The following is a 25,377-nucleotide window of genomic DNA, read 5'->3' as shown; positions in this document are numbered from 1 at the left end:
AAATTGAAGAGGGAAGCAGTCAGATGGTTTTGCTGATACATGGCAGCTGCTTTGTATTGGGACAATCACAGTGATGCATCTCACAAATCATGAGCCACTTCCCCAGATGATTCTGGCTGTTCACAGCAATTAAAAAGATTTTCTCCTGAGTCACTGAGTACATAGTCTTCATGAGGAGGATTTCACCCACTGTAATCTGTTCTGTGTGACTCAAACCTAATCCATTGTAATACCCTCCCATTTGCACCTGATGACGGAAACACAGTGAATGTAGCAGGTTATTAAAAAAAAAAAAAAAAAAAAAAAAATCACTCAGCCCTCTCTCCAAAGGAACAGAAGCCTGAAAATCACTACACAAGTATTTCACATTTTACATGTTCTGACCTGAAACCTGAGCATCTGGTTTCTCATCTTCCAGGTTGTCTATGATCAAGTACTCCAGTTGTCTGTGAGGTGAAGCTCTTTACTTCACCTCACATCATCTGCAACCCACCCATAAACCCTGCCCCAAGGCTGTGGTAAAGTAAGTGCAGTGTTGGTTAAGGTCTTTGTGCAGCTTGACAGGACAAGGCTTAGCTGTCTACAAGTTGTCTTCTGAGTTGAGCACAAGACAGCTCTCAAAGAAAGTTGTAGAAAAGATCTTGATGATCTTGCCGAGAGAGTTCTTTACTTCAAAGAAGTTGAAAATAAGCCTGTGGAAAAGAAGGACAGAAGAGATCTGTTTATGCCAAACTTTGGCCATGCTTGTGTCCAAACTCAAGTTCAAGGACTGCTTTCCCTGGACAGTTGCAGGGCTGACCCTGCAAAAGGGAAAAAGGAGGCTGCTGAAGAGGTGCAGAGCAGCTTGAAGGGGACACAGGCAGCCTCTTGGCTGTCTCTTAGCAGCTGTTGGTGCTTCAGCACAGATTGGCATCCTGCAAATCAGAGATGTGTCTGGAATTTGTAAAATTCAAAGCACTATGAAGCAATTTGGTTGAACACCAACTAGACTGCAGCAGCGACAAAATGAATCCATAATAAAGAACTGTTCCAGAAAGAAAAAAATGCAATTGGCAGCCACATTACAATAAGGACTTTAAAAAAAAATAAAATAGAAGGCTGCTCAGTTCTTAATTCCTAAGAAGTTAACACCTATGTGAGATGCTGAACAAACACAAAGAGCTACTGCACTGTAATTTGAAAGTTATTGCAATCAGTGAGGTGAGAGCAGCTTACAATTCTACAATTCTTCAGTGACAGTATTTGACAGTACAGTGGCGCAAAAAATGTGTATCAGGTGCTCTGTAGCTCTGTTTTGGAAAAAACTGTGTGCATGCTCCTATTTCTCCCTTGTTATACTCTTAAAAACAGCACAAACAGCTGGTGAAGCTGAGCTCCCATTCTCCCAGAAGTACATAACATGACAGTGTCCATCTCAGATGAGGAGTAAGTCTATTTACAGTTCCTACAACTCTGGGAAATCCACAGCACCAACTCTGCTACCTGGTACGCAAACAGCAGAGCAACAGTATCAGCATCTGATGGAAAACAGTTTTTGACTGCTGTCTTGAAAAAAACAAACCAATGAAAAACTCCCGAAGCTCAATTTAAAAAATAGCCTTAAAAGCAAACAATACCCCCCTTCTTTTAAAGACACTGTCTTCTTTCTGCCACATCATGTGCCTGAAGTCAATCATGGTTGTAATCATGCTTGGTGATTACAATCTTCCAATGTGTTGGAAGACAGCTCCCAATAACAAGGAGCCTGCAGCCCAAGCTGCTATTGTGTTTTCATGCTATTCAATAAAGTAATGGGATAGATTTGATTTAATGTGATTGGTATTAAACATGGGTCAGAAACCTTTGCAGAAACAAAGAATCATCTTTTAATGTGTTGAAAACAACCACTATTTTATTAATTGTTCCTATTCTTTTACAGGATTTCAGTCTGTTCATAGATCTCTGGAGCTGCTCAAACAAATACAGAACACAAAGATGAAACTTGAAAAAAAGAAAATTCAGAAAAACATGAAAAAAATGCCATCCAAGTTACCTCCCAGAAGGGTGACCACCAAGAGCAAGGCTTGCCGAATCTTGCAGGTGCTCTCTCTAGTGAGAACCAGCATGGGTTGAAAAAGTAAACCCTAGTTTACTGAAGCCATTAAATTTTTTACCTTCATTAGATCTCATTCCATTCTGCCTTCAGCATAAGCCAACATAATAACTTATAGTTGGACAATGCTTGTTTTTCCCCCCCGCTTTACAGCAAGAGCAGACGAAGGTGTGAATTTCCAGGCAGTGAAATCCATAAACAAGTCTCAATTCCCCAAATTAGTGATGCTTATGTGTCTTAGTACTTTGCTGTGCTCTATATTACATAAAATACATTGTTGCCTCAACCTGCATGAATTTACATTGCCAGTGTTACAGCAAACTTGGTACAATGTGACAATATTGTAGAGGCTATATATTGTTAAAACAGTAGAAGAGCACGACTTTCACCTCATGGTGTTGAATTTTACAGAAGCTTAAATTTAAATCCATCTTTGCTGAGCACTTTTCATTGAGTAGGTGGCAGAGATTTGTGGAGGTTTTTTCCTACAATGTATGCAATACAACTTTGGGCTGTATAGCTATCTTATTCAAGGAGTTCATTACTGCCCACAGTGGAAGTAAGTTCAGAGTCTTCTGAAGAGAAAAAAACCCGTACTACTACTTTTTTTTCTAATCCAGTGTTCACATTTGACGGTTACTCAGCTGTTGTCTCTGGGCTGTTGTCACACATTGGTTCTCCTGCATGCTACAAGGTACTCAGGGCTCAATACTAGCAAAGCCTAGGCTAATGCTCACACAGAAGGATTAACAGGGACAGGCAGTTGCTTACTGTGCTGCCAGGAGGCTGGTGATGACAGCTTTTCTGCCACTAGAGTGGGTGGCACATATATCAAGACCATATGCCAAGGATACAAACCATAGGCTGCGAGAATTTCTCCGGGTTTTTAATAGCAGGAAGCTAAAAAAAGTTACAGCTACCCTTGAGAGTCACATGTCTGGCTGTTGCAGCATTTCCATTTAAGATTTGCAGTTACTGATTGTTCAAGGCTATTTGAGATCAGGCTCAAATAGGAAAGGGAAGTACAATCAACCTAAATTTAAAGAAAATCTTTTTACGGAAAGTGAGAGAATGAAAGTGTGGAGGATAAGGGGATATTTTTGCTATTTAGAGGTTTTGTCTTACCTCCACAGACTAGAAGCCCCAGCCCACTGAGCTGAGTTTTCCTGTTAAAATGACAGTGGCACACTCTTCAGAGATTTGTGTGTCTGACTTGCAGTCCAACTCAGCATCCTGTTTTCTGTAAGCCCAGAACAACTGGTTCCAAAAGCAAGTGCATGTTCAATGCTGTCCCACAGCATGCCTTTGAAGTGCCCTTTCCTGCTTATAACATGGGATCACTTGAGCTATTATAAGACTTTGCTGGACAGAAATTTTAAGATTAAGACCGGAAAGTGGACCACTATCCTGGCTCCTGTCAACAGAGTGAACATCCTCATGGTAACTTTCACAGTTCAGAATCATTAGTTTATTTATTTTTTATTTTCATGTACATAAAAGCAAAGTAACAACATGTCTTAAGAACCACTGTCATGAGTCATCCAATTAAGCAATCAGCAGCTGAGTTACCAAAAGATGACAGAAGTTGGCTGCTACTTAGCTCTTAAGATTCTCTGCCAAAAAAACCTGGCATCACTGGCAGTGGAGTCAATATTGTACTTCTGTGTGCGTCCTAGGGGGAAATACTCTATTGTGAATAGCGACATTTAAGTGGGGGAGCAAACAAAAGCAAATTTCAGGGTTTTCTTTTCAAAATAAATGTGATTTTATGTGTGTAACTCAATATGACAATAACCTACTTTTGTTCAAGAAAAAGCAAAACTAAAGACAAGACTGCAGTTGATGAAACAGAAAAAAATAAATCAGACATAACAAACAAAACAGCCCAAACTACATATGCTCCTGGAAGGTGAACTAATTCAACTGGATGAACAGAGGAGCATTTTGCTTGAGATAGTCCATTCTAGGCACTTGCTGACAATTTCTCATTTAGTTCCAGAACTCTAACATCTCCATTAGCTTTGGCATTTTCCAGAAGCACCTGCAGAGAAAAATAAAGAACTACCTGAGAATTTGAGATTTTACTTAGAGTTTTAATGGCAACCTGAAATGCACTTTAATTCCTGCTACACAGTTTCACTAAAAGATCATCTAACCTATAATCCCAGATAGGAAATATTCAACATTACACACCAACTTGCTTAAAAGATCCAAACTCTGCACTATAGGGACTGTAATCACTTCCATTGCTTTGTAAAAGCATAATTGGTTGCTTTGACATGCTGGCAATTAAACAAGCAGACATGTTTTTCTGTAGACACACTTGTCTCCTGCTTTGTATAAACCTCCATTTGGCAAATTGAATGTTCCCTGCAGCTGCTTTAAAAAAATTGCCAAATCCTTTTTCCCCCCTCAGTAAAATTCGTACTTCCCTGATTTATTTCCCACACATCATATTTGGAGCTTTTCTATCAGGGACCTTAAAAGAGGTCCCACAGTAACCTAATGTTCATAAGCTTCTGGCACACCTCTTGTAACCCAATGACATTACACAATGAAAAGGAAAATCATTAAGAAGAGCCAAGCAAATCTCCATCCATTATTATCATACTCATCAGCAGGGACTAAAGATGACTTTGCAGAAGCAAGTGCAATGAGATCGTACCAGGATCTTCTGAATTCATTAAATCTAGCTTTTTTATCAACCTGCATGTCTGTGTATGGATTTTTTGTCTACACCTTTTCATATGTACCTCCAAATGTGCTTTGTACTGGATTCAGTATTTCACCAGGGAACAGCTGATAGTCAGGACAAAAGACATCATTGCCAGTAGCAGCATTGAGGATAAGAAATTCATATTTTGAGGAGAAAAGTAAAAATAAATGACAAAATAAATGACACCCCACTTGCACCTACATGAAAGAGCTGTGTGGATTTGTGAGTTTGATGAAACACATTAGTGAAGTACTGTCAACACAAACTAATGCAGCATCTACTACGTACTGAAAATAATGTTCTGTTACAGACGTAAGTCTTTAATACAGAGCACACAGCATTCTACTGCTCAGGTCTTTTGTGCCAGGGCCACAATGTGTTCCAGCCAGGCTAGAGGGAATTAAAGTTTTCAGTGCTAAGATTTTGATTAAATGGTCCCTATGTCTACTGAAGAGTCACCAGAAGAACTCTTGCAAGTTTGGACTGGAGACTGTACTGTTTATTTTTCATTACTGCATGGAGAAATGGAAGGCATTCAACAAACTGGTGTTGATTTCAACAACTGAAGGACATTTGCACCTCAAGAGCAGGTCTGCTGACACCATCCTAGCCTCCTTCTACCCTACTTCCCAGTTTCAAGTATAATACCAAATATAAATAGATGGAAATTCTGTATAAGGTAGACTGTCTTACATCTATTAATTCACAGTCATCTTTGGCATACAGGTGTTGCAGGAGGTACCAGCGTGCCACCGACACTATGGTTTCTGGATTTGCTGGTTGATAAATGACTCTCTCCAACATCCGTCGAGTCTCCCTGGAAACGTAATCAAAACATAATCCACATCAAATTCACTGAACAGGCCCCATGTAACATAAAGCAAGCAGCAATGGCCAGAAGTAATATACAGGAAAGCCCTTATTACAGCTCCTGCAAACAGAGACAAGATGCGAAAATGCAGAAGGGAAGGTAATTCGAACAAAATACTACACAAAGTCTAAAATTTTGCTTGGTTGATACTATCTGCCAACACACCATATACCTAACACACACCACCCCCTAAAGAGATTTTCAAATTCGTAGTGCCATTAGAAATCTGGTAAAAACTGGCAACTACATGTAGGGATGTCATATTCATTCACTGGTACTCCATCAGCTTTGTTTCTTGTTCTAAGAATTCTGTCCTTTATAGCCAATGTGATATTCCAGTACATTGTGATGTAACAGGCTGTTGAGAAGTTACATGTTTTTGTTTGCTATTTGTATTTGATACTAATTTCTTGTTTTAGGATTTTGAAACACCTAGGCAGATCAATTAGACCTTGTGATACACTGTTCACATAAGTTAGTATCTAGAACTGTAATAATATTGATTTTAATTAAGTTTTTATCTTAATTTTACTGTAAGCAATAACCATGACAATCACATTCTGTCATCTGAAGAGCCAACAAAAAAGTTAGCCAGTTTGTTAGAATTATCCACAAAACAGGTGCATTACTGAGCAAAACCATACAGAACCCTCCAATTTTCCACAGCTTAAGCAAAAATACTATAAAAGACAAAATGGACATAATGACCAAATACACAACACAGGAAGATTCCAAAAACCCCTTCCCTAAATGCTTCTCCCCTTCCTCAAAAAGCCACAGTGTCCACCAGGCTGTTCAGGAATGGGCAGGAACTTTCACTGTGTGTCAGGGCAGCTGTAGTCAGGGCAGTGATATCTGTTTCCACTGTGCTATTTTAGAAAATTTTTCAGAATGCGTAATCTCCCTTATGAATTTATTTATATAACATGCTTTTAAAATAAAAGTTGTCTTAAGCTGGCCTTTTTTTTTTTTTTTTTTTTTTTTTTTTTTTACAAATAACGTAAGATTTGGCTGCTCCCTACATTACTAACACCTTCTCCCCTCTCCCTTTTAATGGCGAGACTATTTCAAGAATTTATTTCTGCTTTCAAGTTTCTTTAAGTTCTTGGAGTTAGACCTGTAGATAAAGACCACTTGTATTTTTAGACACTGTACTACACTGACAACAGATCATGCATACCTTGCTCCCATTTTGCAATTATACTGTAGCAGGGCTTGAAGCAGAGCGGCCAAGGGGGAAGGAGAAAGTTTCAAAGCTTCAGTTGTTGCCTCCTGAACCAAGGATGGCCAGTGTTCATTTGAGACATTAGCCTATTATAAAAATTAAAAAAAAAAAAAAAAAAAGAAAGAGAATAATAATAAAAGAAATTTTAAAAAAGAGAAGAAAAAACAGGGGGGAAAAAGGACTTTACTCTAGAATATTTGCATCCCTCTAGAAAGGTTTAATACAAGCTCTTCTGAGAAGTATTTGGCAGGTTAGAAAGACACTTGTTTAAAAAAAAAAAAACAGACTAACAGTGGTTAGAAGTGCCTGGAAAAGTCACGTTAACTTATTGTAGGATCGCTTTTGCCAGCATTCCTCCTGCTAATTTATGCAAACAGTCTTTTTGGTTTTTCTTACAGATTTTAGTAGTGCTTTAGCCGTGTAAACCTTCATACCACATATAAAATGATTCTGGAATGTAGAATTTGGCCCCAGAAGTCAAAACCAAATCTAGACCATAATCATCTAACAGAGCAACTATTGAGCAAAGCCATGTATATTAAGAATACAAGAAAAGCAAAGAAAGAAAAACTAGTTTTAGAAAAATCTTATTATCTCCGTTGTGTCTGGACAGCATTCAAATTACAGTACTTGAAAGGCTGACCAAATTTTTACTTGGAAGATAACTGGGAGACAAGCAATTTTCAAACACAGAGCTTTCTTGTACCTGAGCAAGTTTTTCACCAGGTTTTTATATATTTCATTAAACCAGTGCAGAAATGGAAAAAAAAAAAATCCACTTATCAGCTTCTCTGCTCACTTAAAAAGTTGAGATGAGATAATCAAATTCATACTGATCATATTTTTAAACAAAGCCTTGTTTATTCTTAGGCAATTCAGGCCAGACATTGAAGAAACAGTATTCATCAAGCTAGACCTCTGAAAGCAGCTAGGAGCAATAAGAAACAAAGCACACCACTAAAAAGTGACAGAATAACAGCAGGAAAAACACTGCTGATAAATACTGACAAATTCTGCCTTTGCAAGCAATGGGCTTGTGAGAAAAACAGAGGACAACTCCCTTCTCCAAAAAGTAGAACAGTTTTGCAGCTTTATCCTCAGTAAATCTGACTGTCTTTTCTTGTACAGGATCTCAGGATATATGGGGTTGCTTTGTGAAATTTGGATTACAGCTGAGTAAGTAATTAAAATGTGAAAAAGCATTAGCCAATATCAACATTTTACAGTAGACTTTAAATTCTGGTAGTGCATAGTGCACTTCAAGTTTCTAGAGTGACACTGCTTGAAGAGCATAAACACTTGCCAAGATCCTGAGTTATGTTTACCTTGTCTCCCAGTGCAAGGAATAGAATACTTTTCTTTATTCCACAGATCAAATTCCTTTAGATTATTCTTAGACTTCAGTGCAAGGCATAATATTTAGAAATTACCACACAGCATAAAACATACTTGAAATATGACTGACTTCTCCAGGCACTAGTGAAGATAAAATGTTTGCTGAGGCACTTGTCTGAACAAGAGGACAGACATTTGAACGGTATGTCAATTTGGATGATCAAATTAAAACTGCTTTAGACAAGCCTTACCGAGCAAGTGAGCCTCAGGCACAAAGTGGTTCTATGTGATTATTACAGTGCAGCCTCTCTTACAAACACACATTCTAAGAATACACCACTGCCCCTTGAAGTCTCATTTTACTGTCTAGCTATGATTCATAAAACATGAAGTCATTTCAACAGGGGCTTCATGTGATGACTACAGAAACCTTGTATCCCACCAACTTCTGTTAAAATCATGCAGTTATGTTATATTGGTTATCCTACCATGCAGATTTCCAGTGCAAGCATAGCTAGCTTGAGCAGACTGGATAACTTCCCGTTCCAGCTGCCCTGCTGTGATGCCAACTGCAGACTCTTTCTGTAACACATCTCTGCTCCAGTCATCATTCTCTGAGATTGGTAAATTTTCGCCAGCCACTGAAAATAAACATCCAACAAAATCAGTTATGGAGCTACCAAAATACACTCAGGTAATAACCAATTTATGAGAGTACCACAGCACAATATTAGCTAAACCATACACCCAAGCCCTCATTCCAACAACATACTGTGCACTGCCCTGCAGAAAAATTAGTCTGCTGCAGAGCTGGCAGTACACCTCACTACAGTAACTTATTTTGAGTTCCCTGGCCCACTCATGGGCTTTTTTTGATAGATTCTCTCAGCTGTTGCCTGCTCTGCCAGCACAAGATGTCCTGGATTTCCTCATGAAGACAAGGTAAAGGATTCTAGCTTCTCTATCTTTAATTCTGAAGTCATCACATTTTTTTGAAGCAGATGCAGTCATATTTGCAAATCCTTGACAGGTACATGATATGCATGAAGATGTGCAAGCCATATTTAGAAATATTCTTTGCTGGATCACCAAATAAACAAAGCAATTCCCTTGCTTTTGAGCAAAGGCCTCTAGACTTTTCCTAGTTAAAGACTGCCTGGTGTTAGAAGGTGCAAAAATTATTAACCCTTTTTGGTGAATAGAAGTTAATTCCAATTACAAAGAGAAACACACTGGAAAGTACTAATTAGCACTAGTGAGATTTGAGCATTCTTGATATCAAGCTACAGGCCTACTTTTTAGAGTAAAACTTTAATTCATGTATAGAAAAAAAAGCTTCCCTCAGTCTTAGCTCTTCGCAGCTGAAGATGTCTAGCACCCAAGAAGTAAAGAAGAGAATCCTCATGCAAAGGCACAAAGGCAGCTTTGACAGATCTGCTTTTCTCTATTTTCCTGACAAGTCAGAGCACAAAAAGTAGAACAGCCATCAGAACAGCAGTTCAGCAGCACTCTTAAATCCCACATAAGAATTTAGGCAAAAGCCAAAAACTTAACCAGAAAAGTTAACAGTCCCTCTAATGTAGTAAAACTGTAAAGCATCACAATGGATAAATTAAATTCATAGGAAGTTCTAAGACAGAAAACATAAAAGCATAAATCTAGCCACTAGGAGCATATGTAACAACAAAGTTTTCAGAATTCTAAGCCCTGAGAAATACTTCTTTTAACTGAAGACTAAACAGATCTTCCTTATAGGTAACTTGTATGTGGCCTGGATTAAGAAGACCATAACAAATCATCCCCTCCCACTCCTCACATCACATGCACTCAATTTTTTTATTCTCCCTGGGTGAGCAAGATCACTTGGCTATGCAAGGGATATGTCAAGAATGTATACAAACTCTAATTTAACTTTTAAAATGTTATTAAAATAGAGGCTACAATAATTTCTAGCATGCCCCCTGTTTTGCAAACTCAACCTGAGTGAGTTCTATATTCAGAAAGATGAAGTCTCACAAATCACAGAAAAAATGCATCAAAAAAGCATCTTCCCCAGAAATAATGCCCCTGGTGTTTCTGAAGCGAAGAGGATCTGCAGCCTTCTAAGAAGTGAGATCATGATCTGTACAGCAGCCTTGCACTGATCTTCTAAGAGTGAAATCTACTTCACTGAATATTGCCACAAACAGGGTTTTATTTTATCAACATGCAGAGGAGCATCATAAATCCTTCAGCTACATATAAAAGTTCACATAATTTTTCTAAACAATGTGCTACTTACGTTGGTAAAGACAGATAATTGGTAAACTAAAAAGCAGCTGTTAGAAAATAAACGTATTTGGTGCTGCATCACCAAAAGGATCTCTTGCCATGTGTGAGACTTCTCAGATTGACTCACAGAAGCAGCATATGAAGTGAGCTTTAGCACTTTTGTCTCAGCTAAAAATGATCACTCATTCTGCCATGGAAGGGAATTAGTGAACAATGTTAATGGGAGTGATTCTCTGCAGAATCAACTTACTCAAAAGAGCAGTGACACCTGAAGTCAGGACACTATGGAGAAATAGACTTATTCAGGTTTTCAGACCCAAAATAAGAAATTGTGTCAGGAGACCCTTTACTTCTGTTTTTTCTTATGGGTTATGAAGTATTTCATTGGTTACTGTTCTCACCTCATATCACAGATCCCTAAAGACAGAGACCCCATGCATTTATCTCAAGCTTTTAGTTCTTCTCTCTCCATGTCTGCTTGCTCTTACTAGCAGTCCTAAGTATTTCAACTTTTATAAAAGTTAACACGATGTTTCAACTTTGGAACAAGTAGAATCTAGGCTGTTTTTTCTGTCACTGACTGTCAGCAGATAAGTAAATTCAAGCAGTGAAATAAACACTCACTCTATTACAGCAGGTGTGAGAGTGGCACACCAATCAGGGAGAAGATTCACACTTACTTGCCAGGCTGCAGCTGAGGATGAACTGGACATGACTGTTTTGCGAAGTTCCTCCAGGATGTTGTCTGGAAGTTCTTTGTGAGACTGCAACAGCTGCTTACACTGAACTTGTCTCAAAAGCAAAAACAGAGCTGGGTGCTCAGGGCAGCTTTTTAAACCCTAAAACCAAAAGTCAGAATTATCATTCCCCAGTGTCAAGGATACTTAGATTTTCCATCCTGTTATTTACAGAAAACAACATTGAAAGCATTCTCAGGAAGCTTGAAACATAGCATTTTTCTCCTCCTCTGCACAAAGGAGTATTCCAAGGACTGCACTGACTGATAAAAACAGGTAACATTTCTTCTGTCCTCAAAATACATTTGAAGTCTAAGCTCAATTTTGTATATTTCCTACTCTCACAGGTTTCTGAAAGACAGCTCTCACTTGATTCGACAATTATTACAAGTTTTGGGCCTATTAATAGTGGCAAAAACCTGTCCTGGGGCTAAAAGGGACCTAAAAGGGATTATGCTTCAAGCAATTTCAGTTCTCTCAGATAAAGCACTTTACTTCACTGGAACAGAAGCACTTAACTAAACACTTCCTTTTCAGTAACAGCAGGTATCCAGAGAGTATTTCTCTGAACAAATACAAAAAAGCAAAGACAGAAAACTAGCTATCTGTACTCTGCTCAGGTGAAGCATGTGAAGCTTCTGCAAACCTCACTGCATTTATTTTCTGTGCTGGAATCACAGTACTTCCAAGAATTATAACTCAAACCAGATTTGTTTTAATGAACAATACTTGTATTTTTCACACATTTTTTAACAAAGTATGGTGCCTGTGAATCCTTCACAATTGAATCACAGCAGTGTCTGACTCACCACCCCCAGTTATATTGCTTTCTGAGAATTCTGGGGTCCAAAACTGCCCCTTAGAGTTTGTGGTACTAAGGAATGCCACCCTTTTCCTTCACTAATTAGAGAGACTGACTGCCCTCTCCCCAGGCTATTTCATCAAACAAAAATCAACAAAACCCAAGCAAAATCCACCAAACTGTTCCCCAATACACAAACTGGGGGAATGACAGATCTTGAAATCTCTCTGACATGTCTTGAAATCTCTGATCATTGTTAACATAAGGCAGGTCAGTAGACATGCTGGCCCAGAAAAGGAAAACACCTCACCAAGCAAACAAAGAGGCAAGAAAGCACTTATTCCATGTCCAATCAATCTTTTTGTCTGGTTTGGTGATCTTTTTGTTTGTTTGGTTGGTTGGTTTTTGTGTGTGGGTTTTTTTTGTTGTTGCTTAACTCCCATCCACTTTAACGAAATATACCAAAAACGACGATCACGTTTGCAGGTGATCAGTAATTTTCCTTAATGAAAATGAAAGACATGTGCTTTTTTGCTTATCTTTTGACAAGCCTTTTGCTCATGAACACCTTCTTCAATGCTGCTAACAGCCCAGCTCCCTTCCTTAGCTATGCTGCTGCAGGACCTTTTTTTTAAATAATTAGACTTGTAGCATCCACTTGAGGCTCTGAAACAAGGTACCAACACAACCCACAAGAAACCTAAGTGTCTAAGAAACCTAAGTCCCATGTATGTCTACTACGCTAACTTCTTGCCCTGAAATTTTGTAATGTTTTGTTCAATTCTAGGCAGGAAGAAGAGACCTCAGCTTTATCATGACACACATGAAACTACTTGTTTCAACTATTCACACAGCTTTGGTGTTGCAAACAGTATATTGGGGTGGGGAGAATATGTCAACAATCAGCTCAGTTGGTCAGAGCATGGTGCTAGTGATGCCAACGTTGAAGGTTTGATCCCCATATAGGCCATTGTCTTAAGCGCTGGACTTGATGATCTTTGTGGCTCCCTTTCAAATCACAATATTCTGTGATTCTGTGAACTACTGTATTTTGTAGCTCTGATGGAACAGGTAGTTGCTAATTCAAACATTATCTTCCTGTATAATGCACAAAAATAATGGCCTCTATACAATTCTACCACAATCTGCCAGTGTGGCACCATCATACCTTGTTGCAAAGAGCTTCAGCTTCTGATAGTTTACCAGTTTCCTCTAGACTGGTAATAGCTTGACACAGACACCAGTCTTCAAGAGCACGGACATAATTATGTGGGAGATTACTTTCTCCAGCTGTAAAGACAGACAACACACTTAAAATAAGATTAGTGTTTATGCTGTACTATTATACCATGGTCACAGGGCCTAGATCTGGTAAGGGAGAACTTTTATGAGTTTTAACGTGACATGGCTCCCTTCATTAGTAGGAACACTGAAAGATGGCAAAATTAAAAGCATGAGGGGAAATAAGCACACATAATTTGAGCTAATCCTTTGAGATCAATCAAATATGGAATTTTAATTCCAGTTTTCAAAACACTATGGACATTGAGCAAGACTGAGCATCTACTGGAAGAATTACAGAACTCAAAATTATTTCAGCATTTTCATGTAAATACTGCTGCTGCAATGTAATACACCCACAACCTTCATGGGTGTAGGCATTATTCAGAAATACTACTTCAGAAAGCCATTTGAAGCCTTGGAGGGGAAAGCAAACTGGCATTAAGTATCTAAACCTAGCTGTATATTAGAACATAAAGTCTTTTTGTGTACAATACAGTTACAGCTCAAAACACTATTGAGTAGTCCTGAGCCTATTTGCAAGTTCAGAAGAGTATAGCAAGCTTAGATAATTTTGCTTCTATAAAATAGGAAACTTGTATAGCTTACTTTTGGTTGAAACTGTAGACACAAGTGTCATCTCTAGACCTGTGTGCTTTGGTTCAGTGTTGTTTAGACAGACAACAGTGTTTTCAGCGTGACAGGCTGCCATTAACACTGCCCAAGCAGCAGGATTATCTAGAAAAGAATGGTCAAAGGGAACTCATACCAATTCTAAATATGCTGGTAGTTCACTTAAAATGGTCTTTACCAGATAAAGCATAAAAGCATACCTATCAATGGAACCATACACTGTAAATAAGATACTAACAGTAAGAGAAGTAATTGAGCTCAAACCAAGAAAGGTGATAACTACTTACTTCTAACTATAAAGATTCATCAAATTGTAAAATGAAGATGCTGTTCCTAAAGCTAACTAATGTATTTTTCACAGATAGCTTCCATCTGCTAACCTGAAGCTCCTGTCTTTTCCTGTTGAGAGATTAAGAAATTGCTCACAGTTTAGAATAAGCTTTAAAACCTAGTGATATTTTTCTTATAGTCTGGCTCAATTCCCATTCCAGTAAATTTGGAGCAACAGTGACAATTTCCACTCTAAGCACTTTCCCCAAAATATACATGGATAGTCATAAATAACAAATCAACCCAACAAAAGTAGATTTTACTTTCATCCAGTAATTTTTGCTTCTGATGGATAAAAAGACAAACAATCGCTACTATGTTTGAGAACAAGAGTAACCTGGACAGATATGGATGGCCTTCTGAATATTTTTGAGAGGATTGTTTTTCTTATCTTCTAACATGTGACATCCTGCTACCAACTGATTAACGGCAATATTCAGGAAGGCCTCCTATAAAACAGAATGTAAGAGTTACTTAACACTATAAGTAATCAGACAGAATTAATTTTAGGACTGCTTATGGAATTACAAAATCTTCACTTCAAGAAATGCAAACCTTTCCACAGTTTACATCAAGTGTATGTGCCACACTTCCTGCCACAGCTCCTCCCTGCAAGATGAAAAAAAACCAAACAATTGATTTCTTTATATGGCTAAATAATTTTATGCAAAATATAATGCCAGAATCTTTTTATCTTTGTTATTCACAAGTAAAAAATTTGTATGCTGAGGCCATGTCCTTGCTTACAGCATGACCTTTTGAAAATAATTAGCAAGAGACATTCCAGACTAGATTTTATCCATATGACTGCTTTCCAATTTTAGCCCCATATTGAAAAGTGTTTGTTTTCAGACGCTGTATCTGTTTATGTAATTAGCATAAATTAAGACAAGGAGAATTTATTTGGAGGAAAGCTAATAACAAGCAGAAAAGTGGCAAAGAAACACTGACTAACGTGAAAACTGAAGATGACTACGTTAACCAAATTAAACACAGGTAAATCTTAATATATATTCATTTACATTAGCACATCTCTATATAACTAAACAAAAGAAACTAGACATAGTATAGTCTCCTATTTTTGGCATAATTCTAGCAGATCCCTCCTCTAAGTTTATTTCCAGAACTGTTATCTCATGGAAGATGCAAATAATGGTACATAAATTCAGTATGTGGCTCTGCACTGCTCTGTATGTAAGCCTTAAGTTTTCATATTAACTGGGGAAAACCCACAACACTAAAAGATGAGCTTTTTTTCAGTTAAGAAACAACATGGACTACTTGTAATGTAAACAGCACACATGTATTCTACTTACTTTTAGCAATACACTTACTTTTGTCTTTTTTAATGCATACAGTGGAACTAGATGAGACAGAAGAGACCAAAGGGCAGGATTATCAGGGTAACTAAGAAAAGAAAAGGGTATTAGACTTTCTGGTCTTCCAGGACTTGGTAGGCACTTGCTATAAGTACCACCAAATAGAGCTTTTTCTGTTAGGAAAACAATGCCAATGTAGTAAAAGATAGACATGGGTGTAAACAAACAACACAATGTTGAAATTATACTGCTAGCTAAAGAAATAAAATACACAGGATGCATACTCATGGGAAAAAAAGAAGCTTTAGGGTTACAAGTCTTGTCTTCATAGTATGAAGAACAAGGAATTTTAATCGTTGGAAAAAAATTGCATGAAAATAGTTTCCAAAAACACTTGGAGAGACTATGACGTGTGCCCTCCTCACTGAAAGGCTCAGAATGCTATGGCTAATCAAATCAAATTTAAACAGACACTTAGCTAATGGAACCAACAGTTTCAAAGGCTATGAAATAAAAAATCAAATAAAAACCCAAGGGCCTTTTCTAGGCAGAAGGCTATGCTATACAGGATTAAAGATGCTTTCACAGAAGAGTAAACTAACCTACCTATCAAAAAAGCTGCCCAAACAAAATCAAAAAACACTGAACAAGCTACGAAACTTCTGTTTGATTCCCAAAATAAGAAAGCCAACTTGTCAGCTAAAGGTGCAACTTTAGGTGAGGACTCCACCCCTGATAATTATATTTTTTCAAAAATTTTTCTAGAATAATGATTCAAATAAACAGGTTTGCTTATTTTTCAATGTAATCAAAGCAGTACATTTTCAAGGCAATTTAAAGCAAGACAAACGATATACCTGTGTATTGCTTTGGAGACTTCCCTCTGGATTGCCACATTTCTACCTTGTAATGCATAAAGAGCAGATGCAATGAGACACCTCTCATAAATCTCTTCACCTCCTTTTTCATGCTTCAGCAATTCTTTTAGGGCGGCTGTTGCAAGTGTTGCATCCTGCTTTACCAATCCCAGTGTGCACAAAGCCTTCAGGCTTTCCGTACTAGGTTCCTTTAATGAGCTGTTGAATCAGAGAGAGGGAAAAAAAGACAACTATTTTGGAGCACAAACTAAATTTAGTGTTAACCTGAGAGTTCTTGTTACTTCTGAAGTAGAAGAACAAGAAGTTCTTCTTGTTCCTTCTTGTTCTTCTTCTTCCTGGGCATCATGGAAGTTACACAGAATGAACACTCTCACTGTGGGATCCTGGATCAGGCTAGATCTATATCCTTGAAGACTCGGTGACTACAGACACCTCATCAACCTCTTAATTATTACTTTTACCTTCAAAAAAATACAAGAATGTAACCTTCTGATTCTATGTTTTGTTTTCAGTCCCTAGCAAGAAAAAAATAAAAGCTGTTAATCAAACTTGAACAGCCTGAAAAAGACCTTTTAACAACTAGGAAATGGTGTTTTATCATACTAGTTATCCAGACATACTCACCGTTAAATATCTCTGTGCTAAGCTGGTTATGAGAAATCAAAAAGGTGGCCTCATGTTCAAGGTCCTACTTGGGCACTTTAAGTCATTTTGCACAAATTCCAGTCAAGAGAGACATCTGTCTATTGGACCAGAATGCACCATTGTGTTCCTATTAGTAAAATCCACCATGTACGCTTGCAGCACTATGTTTCCAATTCAGATCTAGACATATTCACTGTGATGTTTCTTTCTAAGCCATTCACTACCTTTTTTTGTGTGTGGGGGGGATTTTTTTTAAAACACAAACAAATAACATCATTATAAACTCTCACTGTTCATGCTGAAGACAAAAATAGAAATCTGCAATGATTCATAAGATGTAGGAAACCAGTTTCCTAGCCAACTAATCATCAGTTACTTGGGATTTAGACTGTATTAGGTAATGGACCTCCATTATCTTAGTAACTTCGGGAGTTGGCTGGTAAGATGGGCACTGCACTGCCACTACCAGAGTTCTCTACCTACAGAGGGCTGCCCTGAGAGGTGAGATGGTTTAACTCAATCTGTAGCTACTAGGAGGTTAACAATGAAGCACAGGCTCCACACACCTGGCATTCACCACTTAATCACACAACTAATACAGATCTGTTCCTTTTCATGGGAAAGCTACAGAACTGTCTTGGTCTACATTGCTGGGAACACAATAATTTCAGAGACTTCTGACTATTTAAACTGAAATTATTTTCATTGCTCAGTCAGAGTTTTTACAGCTAAAGAGCAAAAAGACCACCTGGTGCTTAGGACAACTACAAAGTAATATTATCTTAAAGGATAAAGTTTTCAAAACTACGATTCAAGGATGCTGGACATCCAAACTGCTCAGCTCTTCCACTCAATACTGCTTTAAGAATGTGAAAGAGAGAAATCATAAATCAAAGACATATCACATGAATAAGTACACTGCATCCATTACTACCTTTATGCTGCAATACACAACGAGAATATCCACTTGAGTTCCCACAAAAAGGAAATTTGAGGATTCAACAATACAACAAAATATCACATTCTGACTATTTCCTCAACTCACCATTTAAACAGCAGTGTCTTTGCAGCATCCACTCTGTTCAGTTTATATTCTATTATTGCCATGGCAGTCAGGATATGTACCTTATCTTCTTCAGACCCAGCAACAGACAAGGCTTTTTCATAGGCTGGTAAAAATTCAAAACTCAGAATTGAGGTAGAAGAAAAAACAAAACCTTTGTAAAGCCTTTAGGATAGCACGATATTAAAACAGAGAAACATTTTAGGTTTCGGTTCATTGTGTTTTCCCATCTCAAATCATAAGTAGAAGACAAAAAAAAAAAGTTGACTAGGATTTTGGAAGTAACTATGTTTGGAAATACCAGATTTACTGTTTAGAACCTGAGAGTTGCTTAACACATAGCAAGTAGAAACAGAAATGAAAAGCAGCATTGGGATATTCAGAAAAAGCCTGCAAGAACATGGTAGAAATACTTCCCTGTGACAGTTTATTTATGAAACAGTAGTTCAGATGGGCACACTCATTCCAAATAAATTATAAAATCATTTAAAACACTGAGCTAACTGCTCCTCTGTGAGCACTTTCACTTCTACATTGACCATTGCATATATCTTTTTATGAAGTTGCACATCTCAGAAGTGCAGATCATGACAGTATAATTATATTCACCACTAAAGCAAAAGTGCTTTGAACAACACATTAATATTCTATAACAGGACATACATAGGACAATTAGGAGGAAAGGACCTCTATGGATCAACCCCTCTGCCCTGGCAGGACCACCTACAGAAGCTGACACATGACCTTTGCAGGTGTGTTTTGAGTATCACCAGAGGGGAGAAATTCCACGATTTCACTGTGTAGCCCATTCCAGGGCCATCCTCAATCTAAAAAAGTTCTTCCTCATGTTGAGGTGGAACTTCCTGTGTTTTAGAAGATGTCCTCTATGCCTTGCCCTGTTGGTGGGCACCACTGCAAAGCAGCTAGCACCATCCTCTTGACACCTTTTTAGACATTTATATTGATGACATTACCCCTCAGTGTTCTCTTCTCAAGACTGTAACTGACTCTTCCATGAGAATAATTTTATTTGAGAACAAGGGAGGCTCAGAGCAAAACAACATAATGGACAAGAATCAAACACTTGAAGAAACTTATTTTTCCTTACTACATCTGAACAATACTAGCACCCTACTAACAGCCTAATTATTTTCATAGAATTATAGAATAGGCTGAGTTGGAAGGGACCCACCAGCATCATGAAGCCCAACTATGCTGGACACTCAAAGAATCACACCATGTGCCTGAGACCATTGTCCAAAAGCTTCTTGAACTGAAGATAACATTGGTGATGTGATGACTTCCCTGGGGGGCCAGCACCCAACCACCCTCTGGGTGAAAAATCTTTTCCTGATATTCAACCTAGACCTCCCCTGACTTAGCTTCAGGCCATTTTCTAGAGTCCTGTCAATGGTCATGAGAGTGAAGAGATGAGTACTTGCCCCTTCACTTCCTTGTGAGGATGAAGACCATAATGAGGTTTCCTCTAAGTCTCCTCTAGGCCAAACAAATCAAGTGACCTCAGCTGCTCCTCGTAAGGCTTCCCCTCCAGACCCTTAACCATCTTCATAGCCCTCGTCTGGATGCTCTCTAAAAGCTTAATGTCTTTTTTTTGTTGTGGTGCTCAAAACTGCACATGGTACTCAATACAAGGTATTAAAATAGTCGTGGTGTTTATACTCACACATTAAGATGGAAAGAGCAAAATATTGAATGTCAGTTGGGTTGGTTAGACAAACAAATTTTCTTAAGATTAACATCAAGAGAAGTGTTCCATAACCCTCTGAATTTTACCTCTGATACTTTCTTCTAAGAGTCCTTTCTTGAAGTAAGCTAATGCTAGCCCCACAATGCCATCAAACTCAGTTAGGGGTATTGATGTGTATACTTCAATGGCCTCATCACACAGCCCAAGAGCACTGTGAAAAAAAACAAAATCAGTCACTGCTATGAGGGATGCTGCAACAATTCAGACAAACTATCCTTGAGGACCAGCATCCTCTATTCCATAGTAGTTTTAAGCAGAAATGTAGAAAAGAAGAGTATTAGGACAAGAATGTGCAGTATTCCCCACGCTCTCCCTATTACAGCAGTTACTCTCTCCAATGATCTGTTGCCTAAAGAACAATTGATAGGAAAAAGTCCTCCACATCTGCACGACAGCTGTATATAAGGCTTAATGGTCATCACAGTGAAGGGGGAGAAATGATATAGGAGAAACATGAAAAAAGTAAATCAAGCTCTTTTTTGCAAAAAAATCCCAAGATTATGCACATAGACAGGAAAATGCACGCACAGAGAGATTACAGCATTCTTGTTCTAAGACCACTATGGAAAGAATAATACAGGATTGTTTTTATTAGAACTACTTATCCATTACTAGAGATTTGATCTTCTGTAAGTTGCACACATGAAATAACACACATACAGTTTGGATGTGAGACTTCAGGAGTCTAAAGAATTGCTCCTAAAATCTTCCCTGAGGTTAATGGATTATCACTTTGTCACAATTTAGAAGTTCCAGTGTCATGTACAGAAACTTAAGAACATATGAGGTTTCCCTAGAGAGCTAACAAATATTTAATTAGTAGACCTTGAGCTATCTCATACCAAAGAGAAATTTGAAAGTCTATGCACTTGTCCTGCACACCCTCAGAACCAGAAAGGCATCATGAAAGGAACCTAGAATTGTGAGTAGGATTACAGCAGAATGGTTGATCACCAGAAAGACCACATAAATGCACACAACACCCCAACCTCATATGCTTCAGGTTGTGAAAATCAACACAAAATCAAAGGGTAGGTACAGCAGCAATTTTGAAATTGCTTGAAGCAGCAATTTTATTCAGACTAAGCCTATTACATAGCTCAAGGGTCAAGAGTGAAAAAAAAAAAATCCCCACAATTTATTTGTGGAGATAATATATTATATAGACTTCATTAGGGCACATTAGTACCAAGGAAAGGATAAGGGAATCACTGATATGTTACAGTCTGTAAAGACATACAGCAATTCCTTGCAATATGATTTTTTTTTTAATATTATACTACCTATTTCTGGAACAAATATGAAGTTCAGTCAAATCTGTTTGCAGCTAGGAATAATGTTTAATACATTATTTTAATAACCATCTTCCACCTTAAGCCTCACCATATTTTGTGCCACTGCATTCACTACCTCCAAAGCTGAAATTAGGGGCTCAGAAAGTCAACAGACACTTACCACAGTGACCTGCCATAGTTTTGCATTGCTGTATGGTATCTCTCAGTATCCTCTGAGTTTTTCAGCAGTGAAGCTGCCCTAAAATTAACCACAATGAATGTTACTTATCATCTGACTACAGGATGCCTATTTTGAGAACATTTCTTAGAGCAAAATGAACAACTGTTTTATGTAAAAGCTTTTCTATGCTAATTAAACATAATTTATTTTACTGTTTTAATGCATCAACAAACACGTTCACCAAATACTGTTTCATTTGCCACCTTTCTCTCTTTGAAAATAAGAGAGAAGAAAAAAAAATCAAAAAACAAACCCAAAGGCGAACCACATGCAGTAATTAGAGTGGGATAGGGAATAAAGCTAAAACCAAGCATGCCTTCTCCTTCAATTTCATTTAAATCCCACACAGTGAATTAGTTAATGTCCCGGTAAGACATACAAGTCCTAGGGTATTACTTTTCCAGTTCTGTGTTCTGCCTTTCTAAATTTGGTATAGGAACATCCGCACACCCACTCCTGCAATACACTTAGTTGAAACGTACTATTGAACTGAGAAAGTGAAGTTTATCTAAGGAAAAGAAAAACCCTTAAGTTTTTCAGATGGTGCATGGAAAAGAGGTCATGGAGTTTTTCTAAGCTTTCCAACGGTGTGCAGTTTACCTCTCATAGGCATAGGCTGCCTGCTGTTTTAAATTCAGATACTCATTCAAAAACCCAAACATTGTGAAAGCAGAAGCATCATCTGGATTTCTTTCTAGAAAATCAGAATTGACAATGTAGGAAAACAAGATCAGTAAGCTGTGAAAAAGCATTACAAAAACATTGCTACATTGAAGCTACAGTACATGCACTGAACACCTTGCCAAATGCTTTTGTCAGTTGCTCACTAGAATAATTTTGACAGGCTTGCAGGCAAATACAGAAGAGATAGATGACCCAAAACATGACATCAGGTTGGTTCAAAAAATGTTTAAAATATTATGATGTAACATTAATGCATAATGCACTCAATATATTTTATGCCGTTCAGCCAACAGATTTGTTTTTGCGATGAAATGGGAAAGTATTCATCTTGCACTGACTCCAGTAAAATACCAGTAGAATCTTAGGTTTTATTTTTAATACACTCTGAAACAATTCTGTGCAATGTGGTGTAGCATAGGTCTGCTTGAGCAGGGAGTTTAGACCAGATGACCCATTATGGTCCCTTCCAAGATTTCGTCAGTTTTAATTAATTGCAAAGGCACACATTTGTCAGCAGTCAATTCATCTCAGACTATTAACTTTTCTTCCTAGATTAGGAAAGAAGGCTCTCCACAGTCCCCTTAAGAAGAAGCCACAAAGAAATACAGTTTGACATTCATCTCATTTACAGTGAGATGAATTTTCTAGCTCTCGAAAGTCAGCAACACATTATGATTTATTTACAGAAATACTTGCAGACTAATGAAAATCTGCATTTGCTCTATCTGCTTTCCAGGCTAGACAAACTCAACAAGGAAGCTCCGCGCACAAAACTGGAATCCATCACCTTCTGAAGGTTAACAAAATCATATGCTTGAGAAAACATAGCACACAGGAACAATCTTTCGCCAAGCATCACACCACAGAGGCAGAGGATCTGGCATTTGTCTTCACTTGTGCATACTGTCACATGCAAAGGGAGTCTGAGAGCAAACACCCTAGAGAAGTACAACAAGGCTCTTCTCCCTATTTCCGCTGGTCTTTGAAAGAAGCTGGAAAGAGTAGGCAGACAGAACCCACATCCATTTCATCGTCATGTGATAGTAAAAATTGATCAGGGGTCTGCTCACCCTGTTTCAGTTACTTTACAACTAAAAAGCCTCTCCCCACTTCACCCAGACCTCTATTGTCCAGAACTAGTACAAGTGTTCTGTACGTTCATTCTGAATGCATCTGTTAGGTGTGACAGGTTAAGACCTACCTGTATATTTGCTCAAGACCACTTGGGCTGCTGGTATAGCATTCATTTGAACAATGTTGTACAGATACAGTTCAGTGTTTCTGTTGGTTTTGTCCTGCAGCGTTGAACATACCCAGTGGGCATAGCCTTTTGCTCCCTCAGTCTCAAGAAACAAACAGACACCCCCCCAAATTAGGAATCATTAAACATGCTCAAGATACAGCAAAGTATTTACAGATTATAATAATAATTCTATGCCTTAGAACAGAGTTTTGGCTAAAAAACTGCATTAGTGTTAAGCAGAAGAATATACCAAATTGAATTACTCCACACATACTTATAACTTGCTCTCTGAGCAAAGAAAATTCATCCATTTTCATATAATGTGCTGCATCACTGTAGGCACAACAGGCAAAAAAAGGCTATGAAAGAGTAAGTCCTCCACTTTTTTTAGAACTCAGGGTCCTGGCAATATCCTTGCTCTCTCCAGAAATATGCTATACCTTTGATCTGTGTCCAGTTCTGTGGAACATGGAGATTGTTTCATTTCTTCATGACTTACAGAGCTGACTTCTTGAACCCATGGGACTAAAGGATTTTGTAAAGCCTGCTATACAATACCAGCATAAGTCAGAAACAACAAATGGAAGCCAGACAATCTCATCTGAAACATGACTGTAGCTATTTCATTGTTCAAGACATGCCTATTTAAAAAAAATAAATTATCTCCTAAGTAGAGAGACTGGATATACAAAAACTTCAGAACAATACAACTGTTACACTTACATGCATACTGAGTTCAGTCGTATGCCTGAAGAGATCCATGGTATCATAGCTGCCTATGGTCTCTGCAATAAGAGCCTAGGGAGAAGCAAGAGTTGCTGTGGTTGTGTACTTTAAAAATTATGACATTGATAAAATCTTAGCACATATTATGTCAGGCATATCTTAAGCATTCAACATGAAGACACTTTCTTCTCATTGTCTTCAAGCAAGATTTGTTTTAAAAACAAAATGAACACAAGTGGAACACAAGCAGTCTCCACTGTATCAGTAATTTAAACTCTTTGGTGCTACTCTATATTCTTCAGGACAAAGACTTGAGTGTATTAGAACAATTTATAACAACATCTGACATAAGCTGAACTTCAATATGTGATGGTGCTAGGTCTTTCCTAGAATCCAGTTTTCAATTAGATATCATTAGCAGGTGAGGCAGCATGGTTATGAAATTCACCTACAATAATTATAGAAGTCACAAGTATCTCAACTATTCACAGATAGCCTAGGTATCAGAAGAAGCACATCAGCTCTCAGTGGCATGGAGGAAGGGACATCCCAGAAAACGAGAAATGCTTTGTCCCATGTACATTAGAAGCTGACTTGTTCTAACAGAGGCATTAGAAAGGGGGACTGAGATGAGAGCTGGGTGGTGCCATATAATGAGCTAGTGATACAGCTGAAGCTGAAGTAACTATCACCTTGTAAAGACAGTGCCTTGTTGACAGTTGTCTATAAAAATCACAGAGCACAGATTGTTTTGTTAATAGTTTGCTAGAAAACTCACAATATCAGGCAGAAAATCATATGAGTGTGTCTGATGAACACAGTAGCTTCCATTGTATTACCACTATGGAAACAAAGGAAGTAGAAGCTCCCTTAACTTAAAATATAATGTTTAGGAGCATGAATAAGTGCCAGTTATTAGGCTGAATTTTATGTTCTTTGACAATTGGTTTTTGTATGCAGTTTTATGATTTTTCACCATACCTGTCCAATCCAACACAACAGGTAAGAAGGATCCAGAGACTGGGCTACCTTGAAGGCTTCATGAGCTTGCTGTAGAACCAAAGATAACACTGCTGTTAAACTGCCTGGCATGGTAACAGAGCACTTCTAAATACACAGAGGTGTTAACATGTAGTAGTATTAGAAGAGATTTAATGGACAGAATTAGGTCACTACGAAAAACATCTTCTACACCACACAGAACAGTGCATTGGCCAGACAAATAAACCAGTTTAACCTTCAA

The 25,377-nt window shown here is 38.0% G+C and overlaps 1 protein-coding gene across 1 annotated transcript in view; it reads right to left on the bottom strand.

The window, feature by feature from the left end:
• Positions 1-3,533: 3,533 nt before the first annotated feature.
• The window catches only part of SKIC3 (SKI3 subunit of superkiller complex), a 45,595-nt gene continuing 23,751 nt past the window's right edge, over positions 3,534-25,377 (bottom strand). Inside the window, exons 24-41 of the mRNA XM_066339929.1 lie at positions 25,116-25,184; positions 24,132-24,206; positions 23,367-23,508; positions 22,082-22,175; positions 21,422-21,499; positions 19,993-20,117; positions 18,181-18,304; positions 16,470-16,688; positions 15,628-15,700; positions 14,849-14,902; positions 14,631-14,742; positions 13,940-14,068; positions 13,218-13,339; positions 11,191-11,349; positions 8,728-8,880; positions 6,860-6,990; positions 5,502-5,625; positions 3,534-4,133 (exon numbers count right to left, since the gene is read on the bottom strand). Of these exons, the coding sequence (XP_066196026.1) occupies positions 4,056-4,133; positions 5,502-5,625; positions 6,860-6,990; positions 8,728-8,880; positions 11,191-11,349; positions 13,218-13,339; positions 13,940-14,068; positions 14,631-14,742; positions 14,849-14,902; positions 15,628-15,700; positions 16,470-16,688; positions 18,181-18,304; positions 19,993-20,117; positions 21,422-21,499; positions 22,082-22,175; positions 23,367-23,508; positions 24,132-24,206; positions 25,116-25,184 (2,061 nt within the window). The 3' untranslated portion in view covers positions 3,534-4,055. The remainder of the gene's footprint in view (positions 4,134-5,501; positions 5,626-6,859; positions 6,991-8,727; positions 8,881-11,190; positions 11,350-13,217; positions 13,340-13,939; positions 14,069-14,630; positions 14,743-14,848; positions 14,903-15,627; positions 15,701-16,469; positions 16,689-18,180; positions 18,305-19,992; positions 20,118-21,421; positions 21,500-22,081; positions 22,176-23,366; positions 23,509-24,131; positions 24,207-25,115; positions 25,185-25,377) is intronic.

This window comes from Sylvia atricapilla, chromosome Z (assembly GCF_009819655.1).
Source record: "Sylvia atricapilla isolate bSylAtr1 chromosome Z, bSylAtr1.pri, whole genome shotgun sequence".
NCBI lineage: Eukaryota > Metazoa > Chordata > Aves > Passeriformes > Sylviidae > Sylvia > Sylvia atricapilla.
Note: the sequence above shows the minus strand (reverse complement) of the source record. Positions and strands in the feature narration are given on the sequence as shown.